Below are 17,029 nucleotides of genomic sequence, written 5' to 3'. Positions count from 1 at the left end.
CTATTTTTCAAGGGGGTAAAGTGATGCATGGTTGTATTATGTGACTATTTCAAGGTCTTATTTGTCATCCTGAGGGCTATGAGCAGCATTTAGAAGTTTCTCTCTCTGCCTGAGCACTCTCACGACCCTGTAACCCTGAGCACTTCATACAGGCTTTATTAATAATGTTACTCACTTTCATGCTGAAAAACAGCATCGACCTTCCCATTAATTCCTGGAAGTGCATCTCTTATAAGTATGGGCTTCCTGGCCATAGATTGACTTCTGTTGTCATAACTAAGAAAAATTATAAACAACCTGGTGTCAATGAAGACTGCAAACAGCTCATGATTAGTTCAGCTCACCTGATTACCTTCTACCTTCCAACAGGTAACAGTTCACTGAAGACTTTCAGTATCATTTAGGTAGTGTTGAGACAGACATGATGTGTTATACATAATTATTACTCTATTAGTTGCACTGCAAGAATTGCTTCTGTTTATATCAACTCAAGATACATCTAAGAATGCCTAGTATTTGAGCCATAATCATGAATCTGCTAAATACTTTTTCTAAGAGATTGTACCTAAAGGAGAGGTAGATAACTTTATCTTAAACATAACTGAGATTTGCAAGATTTTTAAAAAATTGCATTCATGTTCCCTCTTTGTAAGAAATATTTATCAGGAAAAAAAATTCCATGAGTTATGAGTTATTTTAAGTCATTTTACTGAAGTTACTGATAGCAGGCTGTTACATTTTTAGTGAAGTGCAGTTTATTAGTGCTGCGATAAGAAGGCTTCTGAAAGCATTTTCCTTCTGAAACCTTTGCTCAATAAGAGATTTAATGATCAGCCAAACTTCTCAGCTGAAGTTCCTCAAGCTATGAGAGTTTGAACTAAAATGTGGAAGTCTGATGTCTGTATGTGCAATGTCTTGGGCATTGTAGTGGCAGGAAAGAGAGAAGTTGTGTCATTCATCTGCAAAAGTTCAGGTTATCTACTGCTTCTGTTATAAGAGCAACTCAGTTGTCAGAAATACGTGTCCTGAGCATAAACCTGAGCAGTAGGGACTGGATTGAAAAGAGGAAATACTAACCATGCATAGCAGATAATTCTTTGCAGTACATGGCATTTATCAACAACTTTATGAAATTATCTGTTGGTAGCTGGAAAAAGGGTATGATACTCCTTCTTATCCCACAGAAATGTGTTTTTTTGTATAAACGGTGAGGTTCTGACTGATTACCTGAGCTGACTAGTGGAGCTGTAAGATGGCTTTTTTTCCTCAAGGCAGTCAAATGAAAATAACCAACTAACTAAAAAAATTGTTAAACAATTAAATCAGTTAAAAGGAAAGCTAAAAGAAGTGTTACACTCCCTTTCAAATATTCTTCTATAGCCAATTGTGACACTGAAAGAGATTGCCAAAGTATGTGACTAATTCATCTTAAATCATGACAGGATATTGATAATGTGATTATGTTTGCTCCTATTTAGGAAAGTAGCACAGGAAATATTAACTCCAAAATTTTTCCACTATTAAGTAATAGGTTTTCCTCTCATTTACATTTTAAAAAACAGCATCAATTTTGGTAACAAAAAAGGTGTAGACTTTTTGAGGGTATCCAGGAAGTATGATATCTCTTCTCACAACCCAGAATTCATTCCCTATCAAGAAAAGTTGATGAAAACATTTATCAAGATCTTCTGGGAATCGCACAATCCTTTTCATGAAAGCTAATTTTTTAATGGAAAAATGCAGTGAAAATAATGGTGTCATGGTTTAAGCCCAGATGGTAACTCAGAACCAAACCATGGAAATAACTGAACCCAGGACAAATGGTTACTTGAAAACATTCTATAGATAGTTCTAGAGTCAAAAAAAAAAAAAAAAAAAAGTATAGTTCTTTGTACCACATTTTATGGAAACTGAAATTTCAGTCTTTATAGAATCATAGAACACTTAGGGTTGGAAAGGACCTTAAAATCATCAAGTTCCAATCCCCCTGCCACGGGCAGGGGCACCTCCCACTAAACCATGTTACCCAAGGCTCAACCTGGTCTTGAACATCGCCAGGGATGGAGCATTCACAACTTCCCTGGGCAACCCATCCCAGTACCTCACCACCCTCACAGTAGCAAACTTCCTCCTTATATCTAATCTAAACTTCCCCTGTTTAAGTTTTAACTCATTAATCCTTGTTCTAGCACTACAGTCACCTAATGAAGAGTCCCTCCCCAGCATCCTTCTTAGCCCCCTTCAGATACTGGAAGGCTTCCTTTATAGTTATGTTATTTTTCCACAAACCAGAAAGACACATGTATTATAATATTTAAATTCAATAGATAATTTTCCAGGAAAAAAAAAAAAAGAGGAAAATAATGACATTTATTTTGGCAAGGACATGTTCCTTATGTTGGATAATAGTATTTTATCTTTGCAATTGAAATACAAGAACTTACTGGACTAAATTAAAGCTTGTGGAATCCTACAGAGAGAGATCTACTGTTTTTCAAACCATATACAAACTCTTAAGGCTACTTGAAAAAGCATCATAGGAAAATGAAAGGACAACATTTTGCCTTTAAAAATGACAGTTTCACCTTTTTTTAGGAATTTTATTTGCAGCATTAACACCAGGTGGCAGCCGTGGCCAGAATGAAGATACTGAATTGAAATCGGCTGCTCTGTCTGCAGGATATTTGCTCCAAAAATGCCTTACATAAATAGAAAACAGGTTTTAAATAAAATCAGACATTCATACACACTAATGCATGAAACCACATCACGACAACCAGGGTAGGATCTTCTGACTAAACCAAGCCATGTATCCTTATTTAGTCACCCTAATTCTCCCTGTAATGTCAACAGAAATAAAGTGATTGCCACAGTGGTATGCCTCTCATCTTGATGCGGACATCTAAACTAGGTCAGATGAACTGTTTTCTTAGAACAGTTATTATTTTTTCCTTATGCAGAAAGGGAGCTTAGAGAGACCTGCCTAGCATGGCTGGTACGCAGTAAGATTTGAGGAAGAACCCTACCCTGTGGTTACCAACACCAGCTTAGAGAAACAGTTGGTGTGCCTGATGATCTTTGCAAAATAACACTTTACTGGCTTTGTAGACTCCAAATTATGAGGTCGAAACTTGTTGATTTTGGAGAAGGTCTGAAGCAGGGAAGTACAGCCCTGCCACATGAAGAGGAAGGGAATCAGTTCTTTTACCCTTTCTTCTCGAGACTTTGGACTGTCATGCCCTAGAGAAGGCCATTTTGTCTGAATCTAGCACTGAATCAATTATCCTTTTGTTTTATTTTTATTATATTAAATCACCTCTTCAGGGGCTCTTCAAGTAGGTATTATTACAGGATTGGTAAACCCTTTCTCAAAGCAAGGACATCAGTGAAGGTGCTAAGTGTCCCAGGTTTGGTGGTGCATTTTGCCAAAGCTGAACTCTTCCAGGTGTCAAACACCTGGACTTGTTTACAGCCAAAGTGAAAACAGCCCATGTTTTCAGAAGATGCTTCTTTCCCCATCCTATTCATAGCATGCCCTGTTTCAAAGGTCATCTTCCTCCTTATCTATCTACAGTTCTCGACCACCCTCTTTGTTTTTGCCTCCCACCTCTTACCCTGATTTCCTGCTTCAGCTTCCTGCCTAGAATGGCTGATATTCTTAGTAAAGTTATTTTTCCATGCTGCAGGGCATAATAAAGGTACCCAGATATTTTACCTTTAGTAAACTGACTTAATTACCTTTAAAGAACATTATTTCTCCACAGAAAGTGGTGCCAGCATCAAAAGTTAAGTCAAGGCCACAGGTGTTTGGCAGTGCAGGATCTGTTGACTCCGTTGAGTCTTTTACCTCACTAGCATCCCACATCTCTAGGGTTCTAGAGGAAGGAAGTGATATTGAAGCTTATAGGACTTGATAAATTTTCCTCACTCACCTTTCTCTCTAATGAAAAGTCCATTAGAAGCCATCAAAACCATTTAGAAAGCTGTTGAAGAAATTTGTAGTTTTCTGATTTGCAGCCTTCTCAAATACATCCATTTGCTACTCTGTCAACCTTTCTCACTTTTCTTGATACTGTATACCATTGCCCTCAAAAGATCAATCACCTCCTCAAGCATTTTTCAGTCACCTAGAATATGCTGTATGAAGAAAATTTCATGACTGCAGATTTCTTCTTTGATATCAGCCTTTGAGGTGACTTAATCCAGAAGTAATGCAACATACAATGACAATCTCTTGTTTTGGATTAAAGAAGTGAGTGTGAAAATTGCTTTCTCCTTCTTTCAACCTTTATAACTATTCGGATAATCCCATAATATTAACTTTATCTTTCCTTCTTCCAGGAAGAAAGCTTCTGTGCTGCAAACCTGCAGCTTCAGCTTGTGCTGCTGCTGAGCAGTGTTTAACTTGGTGCTTTCGGCAGCTTTCTGGCTGTGCTGCAAACCCCCAGACCTGGCTGCACAAACCTAGGCTCAGAAATACCATACTGCAGATGAAAAGAGTGTGTCCAACTTCTAGCTTTTATATAACAGTCATTGTTCTCCAGCACAGCAATGCTGGTTCACTGATGGGGCTCCTCTTGTCCCAGTCAGCTTGCACAAAGTCACCCTTGGTCTCCAGTGCTGAGCATTCAGGGCCTCCTGGCAGTTTAATTCTTCATTTTCTTTTTGTGTCAATGCTGTCTGAGTAGAGTCTTGCTTCATACGCAAAACCTACCCATCAAGGTCTTGAATCCAAGGCACAGAGAACATCAGTAGACATATATATCCAAATTTCCTCTGCAATCATAGCAACTGCCTTGAAAATCAGGCCAGGAAGAGACAATGGAGAAGATCTCTGTCACAACATCTCCAAAGACTTCTGTGTAAAACACTTATTTGCCTTCCCAAAAGCAACATATAACAGCTGCTGCTAATGGGAGTAGGGTTAGAGCAAACTTTGAGCTGCAGAGCAAATGCTTGTCACTGAGCTGTTGGATGTCCAGGTCTGGACCCATTGGTTTGCTGTAGCATTTAGAAGTGCCCGGTATATGTGACTGAAGGGCCAGGAGAGCAGATGCTCCCTGGACTCTTTTTGCTTCTTGAGCCACTGACATTTTTGTGTTAATATCCACTGTTACAAGCTAACACAGCTAATAATCTGTAAGAATCCTGTTAAGCTGTCAGTGAAGTCATTAAGGCATTTTTGCCTGAGTTTTCATATGCAAGAGATCGAGTTTGGGACAACAGCTTTGCAGTCAAGAATTTCAGACCTAACAGATTTTTGTGTCTCTATTTTTGCATGACTGCTTTCAGACTCCAGAGAAAGTTCATATTCATAGAGAATGAGTACTTGAAGTTATGTTTATGGGCAAATTTCCTCTGCTGGCATCCAAGAGACCTCTAACACCAAAAATCATTTGAGTTTTAACAAAATCATGGTTACAAGGAATCTTCTCTTGACCACTAAGTGTAGACAGGCAGCTCCAGCACTCCTGTTTCCAAACCCATCTGAATTACATATTATTACATTTGACAGCAATTTCATTTCTTTTCCTAAACCAAGGGTAATGTTCTTTCAGTGCTAAAGTTTAAGACATGAGCAAAACAGAAATACAGATGAAAAATCCATGGTTAACATATCTCACTAGTCCCCTTATCCATGCTATGTTGTTTTCCATTTATGGTCCATGTTATAGACCAAAACACAGGACACTTTCTAGATTCTCCTTTACATCCAAGTAAATGTAATTTATTTTTCACATGCTAGTAGCTTAAGCTAATTAGTACAGGAGGTGGTGAGAGTATTTTTATTGAGCTGTTTTCTTGGGGTCATAACTAAAAATCAGTACCAACCTTATATAAAAGAAATAATATAACTGCCAAGGTGAGTCACTGTAAACATTGTCAGTGTTCTGCATCACCATTGCTGAAATGTTCTTTCTGATTCCTTCTTAACCACTTTCAAGTCTCAGCAAACAACCTGAAAGAGCCTAAAGGCCTGATTTCTGAAGGCAAGCTTCACATACAAGAAAGTATTTAGTTAGGATGTCAGTGCATAGGCACTTTCAAAATCAAAGGGAATTAACTACATTATTTATATGCAAGCAGTACTCACAAGCACCCTGCCTAACCCTGAGGGCATCTAAAGTCCTTGGACGGAAGTTTCTTCTGGACATGCTGTGTAACAACACAAGTACTGAGAAACATACTGGAAGATATTGGGGCAGCATCAGTTTTCCTGTGTCTCTGCCCTGCCTGAACTGCCGCCAGGTGAGCTCACCCGCTTGTCAGTCCATGACTTCACCATGGTATACCACTGCCCCTGTGGCAATGCTGAGCTCTTAAGTCCCTGCTTGACTGTTAAGCCCTGCTGAGATTCATGGCTTCATTTCTCACTTAGGTTGGTTTTAGCCCTTGCTTTAGCGGTGCTTAGTGCATATCTAGTGTGGTATAAATCATACATGAAGAGCAGAATATGGCAGAGAAAAGGTTTTCCAAAATAAGACATGGCAGCATCTCAGCAGCCTGTCTTATGTACTAAAGAGGTACAGGGGGTCTGTGGGTATACACATGGCTTCCTCTGGCTCTGATGGAACGTAAAACTGATATTGGCAGGTGTTTTGACCAGATGTCTGAGGGATCTGCTCTGTGAAGAAGACCAGGAGGAAATCTCACCTCTGCCTAACAGGGTTTGAGATGTGGCAACTGGAAAAATATCTTCATCAGCCATTCCCATCCTTTCTTGCTGCCTTTGCCAATCCTTCCACATGAAGAGGAATAGTGAGGAGCTGACCTCCTTGTAAATCACAGTATCAGAGCAGTGCTGTGAGAGATGGGATTAAATCCTTTCAAAGAGAGGATGGACTTCAGCCAAAGTTTCTTACAGCCCAAGTGGTGTTTAAGTCATTGAGCTATTGCCTTATGAGGGACACCCAGACAAGGTGGATAGAGGAAGGGCACGTGCTTTTGTCTGTGTCTCACCAAATTTCCTCTGGAGGATTTGTAGTAATTACTTGTGTAGTTACATTAAAATCATGGGTTATTTTTCATATCACTTCGGTTTGTTTGCTCTGGGAAGTGATTGTTGTCAGCATTATGTCATCCAGCATTGCAAGCTGGAGGGTCAGCCCTCACTCCGTTCCCAAGCCATATGGTCACAGCTCAGCATGGGTAATCTCCTAACTCCCTGGGACCCCATGACTATATCTCAGTCACTTCCCACTCTGCTTGAATGCTGCCTCCATCCTCAAACTGGACACCTGCTCTTCTCTCTGGTTGCTCATGTCCTGCTGCACTGACTCTGCCCACCACCAGCACCCACAGTGGCTCTGGAACACAGGTCCTCTCAGCCCACGTCCATGTTGCCCATCTATCAGCAGGCACCCAGCCCCATCCCTGCCCTGACCCCTCTGTCCCTGTGCTCTGGGGTCACGGAAGGTGAGGCCATAGCCACCAGTCTCTCCACAGCCCTTCCCACACTGTTGCATAGTATTTTCTCCTACCTCTTCTACCTCTCCTGCATTGCTTCTGAGTGTATTTGTTTCCCTCCTCTCTTGGCATTTCTTATTGCCTGTAGAAACTGCTCATCTGCTTCTGCTTTCATCTAACTTTCCTCCTTCAGACAACAAGCCCTGATAAAAATGGTGGTGGGGTCCTGGCACCGTTCAGGCTTGTGTGTGGTTATATCAGATGCCTTGTCTCCAGCAGGCCGAACCAGACACAAAAACACTGCTGTACTCAAGCAAAACACTTTATTACTCAAAAACAACTTGATGAATAAATAGTTGGAAAACAAAATAAATTAAAACTGTACATTAAGTTTTATATTTTTAAGGTTTTTAAATTAGAATTATCAAAGGCCATCAGACTCAGGTGCACAGTAACAGCTGAACAATATTGTTTATAACCAAGGAATATGGAAAACCATTTCTGGTACAAATACAGCCTTGCACTTGGTATTTCTAGCAATTAAACCAGCTGTTACTTTTCATTATACGGATGAGTTTCTTGTTCTTGAGGTCAACCTCATACTGGTTTGATCCATGGAAAAAGTAGAAATGTCCTAGAATTGGAAGGATAAAATATTGACAAATTAATATTTCCTTTTTGTGTACCCTTTGAGATACATCTGCTATTTTCTTGAGCAATTAAAAAAATATCAGAACAAACATTTCATATATATGTATGTATTTGAAACACACTTTTTTTGCTTTGGTTGGTGATCTTTTGTTTTGAATTACATTTTAATTTATTTACCATTTTTCTGCAGGGCAGCATCAACTCTGTGGCCAATTCCGTGGAAGTCAGCCTGTATTTTTCTTGGATATCCCCTTTCCATTGATTGGGTATTTTCATTGAAACTAAATTTAAAAAATTGCATGAAAACAAGAAAGAAACATGTGATGTTCAATGTCGAAATCAGGTGGATTTTTTACTAAGTAAGGCTACTCTCAGCTGAAAATCCATAACTGTGAGCCTCTGTGATCTCATAGAACTGTATAAATCCTGGCTGTGTGAATATTTATATCTTTAGTGGCCTATGCAAGGCTGTTTTCATAATATCAGAGTAAATAGTTTACTTCCATTCTTTGAGACTGATAATAAGGCTTGACAGGGTTTATACTGACCAATAAAGTTAAATAACTGTTCAGAGTATTTTAATTTTACAACATTCAATCTAGGAGGTGACCCCATGAGAGGAATGTAAACTTCTGGTGTAATAATACTCTTTCAAGATAATACTACAAATTAATATAAGTAACACATCTGCTTAGCTGAGCTGTTTATTAAAAAGTAAATGTTCTATAACTTTCTTGGTAGATTTATTATTTATAAATTTTAGAGAGCACTTCTGGCCCCTTAAAAGCCACTGAATGAATGCATGACATGATGACAGAGTCTACTTACATTGTCTTTTAAAATAAGTTCATGTAATACTGTTTGCTGATGAGTAAACAAAGCTCATATGTTTGTTAATCACAGAATGTAAGAGCAAGTGGATGTTGTTTTTATCATCTCAGGTGTTACAGACTTTGTTGCATTAAAAGACATGAATTTTAGCTTTATACTGGCTGAGAAGGCTGACAACAAAAGGCCATGAAATTAAGTACAAATACTAATACAACTTGGCATTTTTAAAATCTATGTTGATAATCTGCTATACAATAGAGGACTGAGCCTTACCTCCAGTACTTGTTGCCTATAAAGAAATAGGTTTTCTTGTTATTTTGATCATGAACAGCTGCATCAATTTTCCCAATGCTGCTGGGGAAGCCCAGGTTCTGAATAGGCTTGGGGAAGCCTGGCTCTATGCTATAGCCACTGACAGCCCAGTACTGGTCACCTGCAGGAAAATCAGAAAAACTTAGGATTCCTGAGAAGGCTGAGCTCCTTTTCATCAAGGCAGCAGAGTTTTTGTGGAGTAAAAGCCACTAAATAGCATAGATATCCAGCTGAGAACATTACCCTCTGGAGCACACAGAAGTTTGAAAATTTCAGAGCTGTTGGATTTTCCACTTTTCATAGTCATATACTCAATAGTTAGAACTCAACATATTTTCTGTCTGTGTCTGGCACCTTTAAAAATGTTTTAAAATAACTGATTGTCTCAGCTGTGACCTTTCTCACTGACAGAAAGAGTGATATATTTTGCAGGGCTGTTGTGAAGCAGCATTAGTTAATGACAGAAACAGCATTTTCAAAATGTAAATGGATTTAAACAAATATTAAGAATATCTTCTATTAGTATTAGCATTAGCATTAGCGTTAGCATTTATGTAATATAACATTACTGCCATTATTATTGCATGGCATTAGCGGTACTACTATAAGCTTATTCATTCATAAAAAGGACTGATGGAAATGTAAGACAAATACCTTTAAAAAATATCACTCGATCCCTCTTGTCAACCTCATAAGCAGCATCAAAGCCAGCTGCCAGTGATGGCCAGAATGAGGAGATGGTGTCGTGCTCAATGCTTGAGAAATACGGACTTTTACGCCAAACATAGCTGATAGAAATGAAAATAGCAGCGTTTCATTGTCTTAGCCCAGAAATGGACTTTAAATCTACTGTTCTGAGTGCTGGAGCCATTCTTCTCTATGAGGCAGAGCTATTTTGGGATACAGTGCTTTACTTTGACTTGCCCTCTCATAGATATTTACCCTTACTGCAGGTTGCTCTGGGGTCACAAAACAGCTGAGGTTAGAAGGGAACTTTGGAAGTCATGTATTCCAATTCTGTGGTCAACCAGAGGTGCCTAGAGCTAGTGGCCCTGTAGATCTCTTTACTGGCACCCTGATGGCTTGCCCAAAACAACATGTACTGTCTGTGGTAGTGTTGACAATTACAGCTTTCTCTTCACCATGTCACATGCAGATAGGCACAGCTGTGTTCTTAATTTCAGGTTGGCTATAAATGGTCACTAAATACTCTTAAGAAACATGTTAAAACCCATTTTAAGGAGGAATTGCTCCTTCCTCCCCTTCCCTGAAAATTATGAAGTTTTAAAGTTACAGTTCTTCATCATGTGTTTTAGAAGGGAAATCAGACCTACATCATCAAAGGAACTTGTTCAGTCAAAACACAGTTACCAACTCAAGAAGTGGGTGAAGTCCTGGTCTGAAATGCTGTTCTCCCTCCCCAGGGTGGATGTGCCCAGCCAACAACCTGCTACAGTGCCCAGTGTAGGAACATGCCCAAAACATGGACACCTCTAGCAGCAGGAGGTCCCTACAGGCAATACTGGACAGTGGTCCAGTGCAAACCCCTAGGTCAGAGTGCCACCAAAAGTCTGACATGTTCCATAGCTCCCTGACCCTCACACAGGATGGTGTGGTAAGGACAGTGCTGCATGCAAAGGAGCTGCAGGCTCAGGAATGACACTGGGATTATTCAGCCTTGCACAATTTTAACAGACATGGGTGATGATGTATGATGGCTTAAAACATTTTACTCACCTGTCAGTAACCATATTACTCACCTAGCCTGGCTGGGCTAGAAAAATTTTGCAAAGCTGCTTTAATACTTTCAGAAAGAAATATCTGCCTTTATTACCAAGGGAAGATAAATTCCTTGAACTGAACATTATGCTTTGCCTTTGTGAATCTCACAAAAATGTGTTGCTAGAAATGAAAGCGCTTACCTGTCTTTGAAGAACAGTATTTCCCCACGGAGAGTGGTGATAGCATCAAAAGTCAAATGAGGGTCACAGTCCTCTGGTCTTGTGGGGGGTTTGGAGGGTGTCATTTCTGTTGGCTCTTCCCGGGGTGACATTTCAGTTGGTGCTTCTGCAGGTATCATTTCAGTTGGTTCTTGTGGGGGAAAAGCTTTAGTTGGAAGTGCAGAAGATTCCCTGGGGGGTCCTTTGGGAAATAAATAAGTGTAGAATTGGAAGGTGAATTAGAGTTTCACGTTGCAGAGCTTCAGGATGTGCCATATGGAGCCAAATGCATAGGTTTCTTAAGGTTAGGACCCATCTAAGAAATTAACACCAGAGAAAGTTCCTGGGCAATTTAATCTGTGATGCTGACTGTTAAAATGGTCTCTAGCATTGTTTTGCCTTGACAAGTTATTAAACTGTATGTGCTCAGGAACTAAGGCAGAGCAAAGACCATTTCCAAAAGGCATGTGACCACCCTTTTGTGGAAGATGAGTTTAATACTACAGACATAGGATAGTATCATTGTAGAAAGGCTCTTTTATCTTTTGGCTCACTGTCATGGATACAGCCCACAGATTCTATTTTGCCGGTGTAATCTCTTAGCCACAAAGAAATCAAGACATTTGTCCAAAAGTATCAGGAAATTAAACCTCAGTATCCTTGCAGTAGAAATTTCAATACATTTTAGCTGGTCAGTAAAATTCATTAGAAATGTTTACCCATCATGCACCAAAAAATGATGTATATCTTGCTTACCATAGAGGGCCTGAATGCCGTCAATGTCATCCTGAGGAAGCCTGTAGTTCCTTGTATCCGTGGCCATATATATAGGATACATCAAAGCACCAAAGACATTGGAATGACCAAGACCTAGTGAGTGACCCAACTCATGAGCAGCAACAAGAAATAAGTTATACCCTAAAAAAAAAATGCAGCACAAAGAACAAATAAATTCTCCTGCATAATAGTGGGATACAGGTTCCATTCTCTCATGCATGATTTATCGTTCACAATCTTAATGAAACAGCAAAATCTGGTAACTAATTCACAAAGACCAGTAGGATGTAATATCATCCCTGGACATTGCTTGGAAGCCAGAACAATTCACTGTTTTATTTAATTATGTTTACCAACTCAAGATTGTTTTTTCTTTTGCAAAAGTTAAAGTTTTACATAACTTTAAGTAAGAAGAAAAAAAAAAGTGAGATCTCAATATTCCAACTTTTAAAGTCATTACCTGAGAGTGAAAATCTCCTGCCTTACAATGTCATGATTACCTAATGTAGCAGTTTCATGCTAATCTCATTTCCTTCAATGGAGCTCTAATTGCAGTCTGTGCATCAACTTCAGCCCAGGTCGAAATAAATTTCACTGGCATTTTACATCTCCATAAGTACTGGAACTATTACCATGGGTTCTATGACTTTACAATGTCTTCAAGACACGTCATATAATAAAAACCAGACAATGTACTATTTAAGATTACTTACCACTATAAGTAGTAAATTTGGTCCAGTTTTCATCTTCGTCAAAGTGGGCATCTCCTCCTATCCCACTGCCAGGGGGGTAGGCATGAGCCAGAGTTCCTCCTGGACCATCAAAGGAATAGAAGTCACCGTGAACTAAAAATAAAGGGGAAAAAAGGTGATGCTTTTCATCACGTCTGTAAGAAAAAGTGAAAAATGCTTATACACAGGCAAAAGAGTTCCCTTACATCCAGATGCAAAGGATATCATTATATCTGCTTGACCATTGTAGACCCTGGTGAATCTCAAAGGGGTCACACTGCTCCAGAGCTGGAAGGCTTTTTCAATTGCTTCTTCTACATCCTCTTGTAGCATGTCGGGAGTGTAGTTCAAAATCCTGTGAAACAAGGAGGAAGGAATTAAAAGCAACCATATCACATGTGGCTGGGGCACAAAGTATGAAGGTCAAATATTTTAATCAGTGGTTATTATCATTTATGTGTCTCAGATTGTTTGGTTTCAATGATTTGCTTTCATAACAGAGGAAGTTTTCAGTTTTCTTTCATGTCTTTCAGAAACACAAACATGCACTCTCAGTTATAACCCTTATATGCACTGAATATATTATTTAGGAGGCTGTTAACTAACTAATGCAAACTTCTATTTTGGTATTTTCATCACTGTTTGGAAGCCTAAAGCAAAGGATATGAATAGTCCTCACATTCATGGCCATTTCATTCTGAATGGGGCTTTTATATGGAGAAATACAGGAATAAATAATAAAGAACCTGTTGGCATCACTTCTGCCACAAAGCAGAAAGCGTACACAAAACTTTTCAGTGCTGTACAGCCAAACATGCTTTAATGTGTGTTACCGATAAGTCACATCTTCTTTCTTCCACCTAGGGCTCTGTGGGAAGGTGCTGTATGAACGGACATCCGGTATTCCACATCTAGGCTGCTTCATGATGTCCACTGTCTTATGGTTCAGCTCCCCAGTCACCTCTAGCCCAAAGAATGACTGCATTTCTCGGATTTTGTCAGCCATGCGATTGAAGTTCTTTGATTTCAAGAGAGAACTTTTCTCTTCCTTAAAATCATAAAAATTTTCCAGGTATTTCTGATGGGAAGAAAAAGCAACAGCTAAGAACATAAATGTTGCTTTTCAAATGCAGAGAGTTGTTAATAAAATATTCTACAACATTAACACATCACTGTGTTCGTTTTCACAATAAGTTATTTTTAAGTTCTGCCTGTAGTCCTTACCTTAGCAAACTGTGTATCTTCATTTTCCTTTTCTAGACCCACTGGGAAAGCATAAGAACATGCAACATACAGGAACCCAAGCAAAGAAAGGATCTTTGTCTTCATCTTTGCCTTCCTTTCCTATCAGTCCTTGCAAGAAGACCTCTCAATCTCTGCCTTCTGTTCAAGACTCACCAGTGTTTCTCTATTTATATCAATTGTGTGCTTGCTAAAGCCAAAAACTGCATGACTCAGTTTATAACATCCTCTGATCTCCCACAGGAACCCAGAAAACAAATTTGGTTTTAGAAGCAAGTTAACACATGACACTTACCTTGCCTGAAAAACCCTGATTTCGCAATCATATTATTGGACAGTACTTTTTTTTCTTCATTCCTGAACTGGACCAGTTTAGGTCAAAAACCACCTCCAGAAACTGCCCCTCAGTTTTCCCTGTGCAGGACCTCAGTCTGACAGGGATGAACCCCTTCCTTTAGCCCATCTTGTCCCTGATAATTTAGTGACATAGCTGATCATACAAACTCATCTCTTTTCTTGAATCTGCTATCCCAGCATGGCTACAGAACCATCACCTATGCTGCTACCTTGCCCATGTAATCACATATTTATGGCCACATCCCCTTGTTCCCCCACACCACAATGTAAAGGTCTCAGTAGAGCACCCCAGATCATACATCCTGGTCTGCATAGCCTATCATCCAAGGGAATTTTCACAGTTAAAGAAGAAATGGCAGAAATTGCCCTAGAGAACTACAGGCACCTCAGCGGTGTGGAGGTCTTCAGAACTTTTTAATATATGTCTCCGGAGTCAGATGGACGATGATGTGGATATGGAGCTGTATATTCCAAGTTCCCCACTTTAGCAGAAGCTCTATTTGCAGTTACTATGTCCTTTTCTGAATGTGGTGTATTACACTTAATGCAGGGGTTGCAGAACCACTGTCCGTCAGCTGCCTCTTTCTTGCCTATCATTTCTGAGACATCCACCTTTCGAAACAGAATTGTCCTATGTTGACCTAGTCCCAAATGAAAGTTCAAAAGGAGAAATATGAGCTAAAAATAACCTACTTCTTTTTGAACATGAGAAAAAGCAGGGGAAAAAAAACACTTTTCCAGTGAGAGCAAACATACTGGAAACTTCAAAAAAACAATCCTAGCACCACAGCAGCTGAGCTCTGCATTCTGTAAGGTAGCCTGGGGAAGACGGATAGCCTCCTTCCAAAGGAAACTGGAGTTGAACTGCCCCACTGGACTGGGTCACACTGCATGCCTGACCTAGGTCAGAGCCCAGGTCCCTGAGCCCCTGAGGTAAGTGGCACAGATTTTTATGTCTAAGGCTGCAGTAGGATGATGGTGACTTTGCCAGTAGCTCACTGCTTCTGTAACGGTATGCTTCTGCTCCTCCCATACTGGCCAGCACCCCTGCTGTTTCCCTGTGCCCTTCTGATATCAAATGTGCCCTCAGTGAACTGATTCAGAGGGCTGAAGCTACAGGAAAGTTGCCCAGAAAAATAACCCAAACCCCACTGTCCTGGGTTCAGCGGTAGCAGTCATGTTTCTCCTTCTTGGTAGCTGGTGCAGTGCTGTGTTTTGACTTTCGGCCTGGGAACAGAGCTGATAGCGATGTTTTGGTTTGGCCAAGGACTTTGTGAGTCTCATGCTCTGCCAGGGAGGAGGGGAAGCTGGGAGGAAGCAGAGACAGGACACCTGACCCAAACTGACCAAAGAGGTATTCCATACCACAGCACGTCATGCCCAGGATGTAACTGGGAGTTAGCCGGAAGGGCTGGGAGACTGCAGGGTTGGAGGAGGTATCGGTCGGTGCTTGGTCGGGCTGAGGGGGGCAAGTTATCGGTCAGCTGGTGCTGAGGTGTTGTACTCTCTTCCCTTGTTATTTCCTTTATCATTATTATCATTGGTGGTAGCAGTAGTGATTTGTGTTATACCTTAGTTACTAAACTGTTCTTATCTCAACCCGTGGGAGTTGCATTCTTTTCGATTCTCCTCTCCGTCCCTCTGGGAGTAGGGGGGGGAAAGAAGGGGGGGGTGAGTGAACGAGTTACCTGACTGGGTTTAAACCACGACACCCACCAATGTCAGTTTTTTGCACAGGTTAGCAACTGCACTGGCTCCTTAAGGGGTAAGAAGAGCAGCTGAGCTATTATGAAGGAAGGGTGGGATATTGCAGATAGGAATGGGGATGCAGGAAGGCAGCCAGGAATGACACTAAAACCTCTCTGCTGGTCATGGAACAGCACCCCAAACTTCATTTGTATGGTATGGTGTCTGTATTTCTGCAGTGAAATACAGACACAAAGCAGGACCGTTTTAAATTCTGTGTTTGTATCTCTGCACCTAGCAGCAGCAGTTAGCATATGTCACTTATCCTCTGCTTTCAGTTAAATGTTTTGTAAACACTCTGCTTGCCATGTCCAGGGGATCTGGGGCAAAGCAGTCAGAATGGTGAGATGCAGCACACCAGCTGGCAAACATGTTAGCCGTTCTTAATGTTTAAGGAGCTATTATTTCTGACTGACTTTTGCATGGATGATGATGGGCATGTTACAGCTCCTTCAAAGCTGCTGGCTTCCCCTTCCAGAGTCCATTGCTTTCATTCTTGAGCTGACATTTATGAAGTGGCTGGGGAGTGCTGGGAGGGGGAGCTAGGTCTTGCCTTATGAACGTATTTGGCAGCACGAGTGGGGAAAATTCACAGCTGAGGCAGCCTGCATACTCTGGGATGTATGAGCAAATGTGCTTTTCCCTTGGGGATCTAAGATTTCCCATGGGGATCTAAGAGACGACTTGCCTTCTTGAGCTGACCGCAAAGACATTAACAGCTTTTAGAGTTCAAAATAATATGGGTAGTGAGTCCAAGGTTTAGACTGGCTGGATGGCTGCATGCAAAGAGTTGTGGTCAATGCCTCAGTGTCCAGCTGGAGACCAGTAACGAGTGGTGTCCCTCAGGGACCGGTGTTAGGACTGGTGTTGTTCAACATCTTCGTCGCTGACATGGACAGTGGGATTGAGTGCGCCCTCGGCACGTTTGCCGATGACACCAAGCTGTGTGGTTCGCTTGATACGCTGGAGGGAAGGAATGCCATCCAGAGGGACCTTGACACACTTGTGAGGTGGGCTGATGCCAGCCTCATGAGG

The 17,029-nt window shown here is 40.7% G+C and overlaps 1 protein-coding gene across 1 annotated transcript; it reads right to left on the bottom strand.

Moving 5' to 3' along the window:
- Positions 1 to 7,805: 7,805 nt before the first annotated feature.
- Positions 7,806 to 14,022, bottom strand: LOC133271772 (stromelysin-1-like). Its single transcript, XM_061458189.1, has 10 exons — positions 13,874 to 14,022; positions 13,483 to 13,727; positions 12,856 to 13,004; positions 12,632 to 12,763; positions 11,898 to 12,059; positions 11,124 to 11,343; positions 9,856 to 9,989; positions 9,163 to 9,322; positions 8,236 to 8,339; positions 7,806 to 8,041 (listed from the first exon to the last, which is right to left on the bottom strand). The coding sequence occupies exons 1-10, from the start codon at positions 13,976 to 13,978 to the stop codon at positions 7,941 to 7,943; spliced, it is 1,512 nt and encodes a 503-aa protein (XP_061314173.1). The 5' UTR covers positions 13,979 to 14,022; the 3' UTR covers positions 7,806 to 7,940.
- Between the last annotated feature and the right edge of the window lie 3,007 nt (positions 14,023 to 17,029).

This window comes from Pezoporus flaviventris, unplaced genomic scaffold (genome assembly GCF_033815535.1).
Source record: "Pezoporus flaviventris isolate CSIRO_AGI_PZ_B2104156 unplaced genomic scaffold, CSIRO_AGI_Pfla_v1 ptg000025l, whole genome shotgun sequence".
Taxonomy (NCBI): domain Eukaryota; kingdom Metazoa; phylum Chordata; class Aves; order Psittaciformes; family Psittacidae; genus Pezoporus; species Pezoporus flaviventris.
The sequence above is the reverse complement of the archived record's forward strand: the minus strand, read 5'-3'. Positions and strand labels throughout refer to the sequence as shown.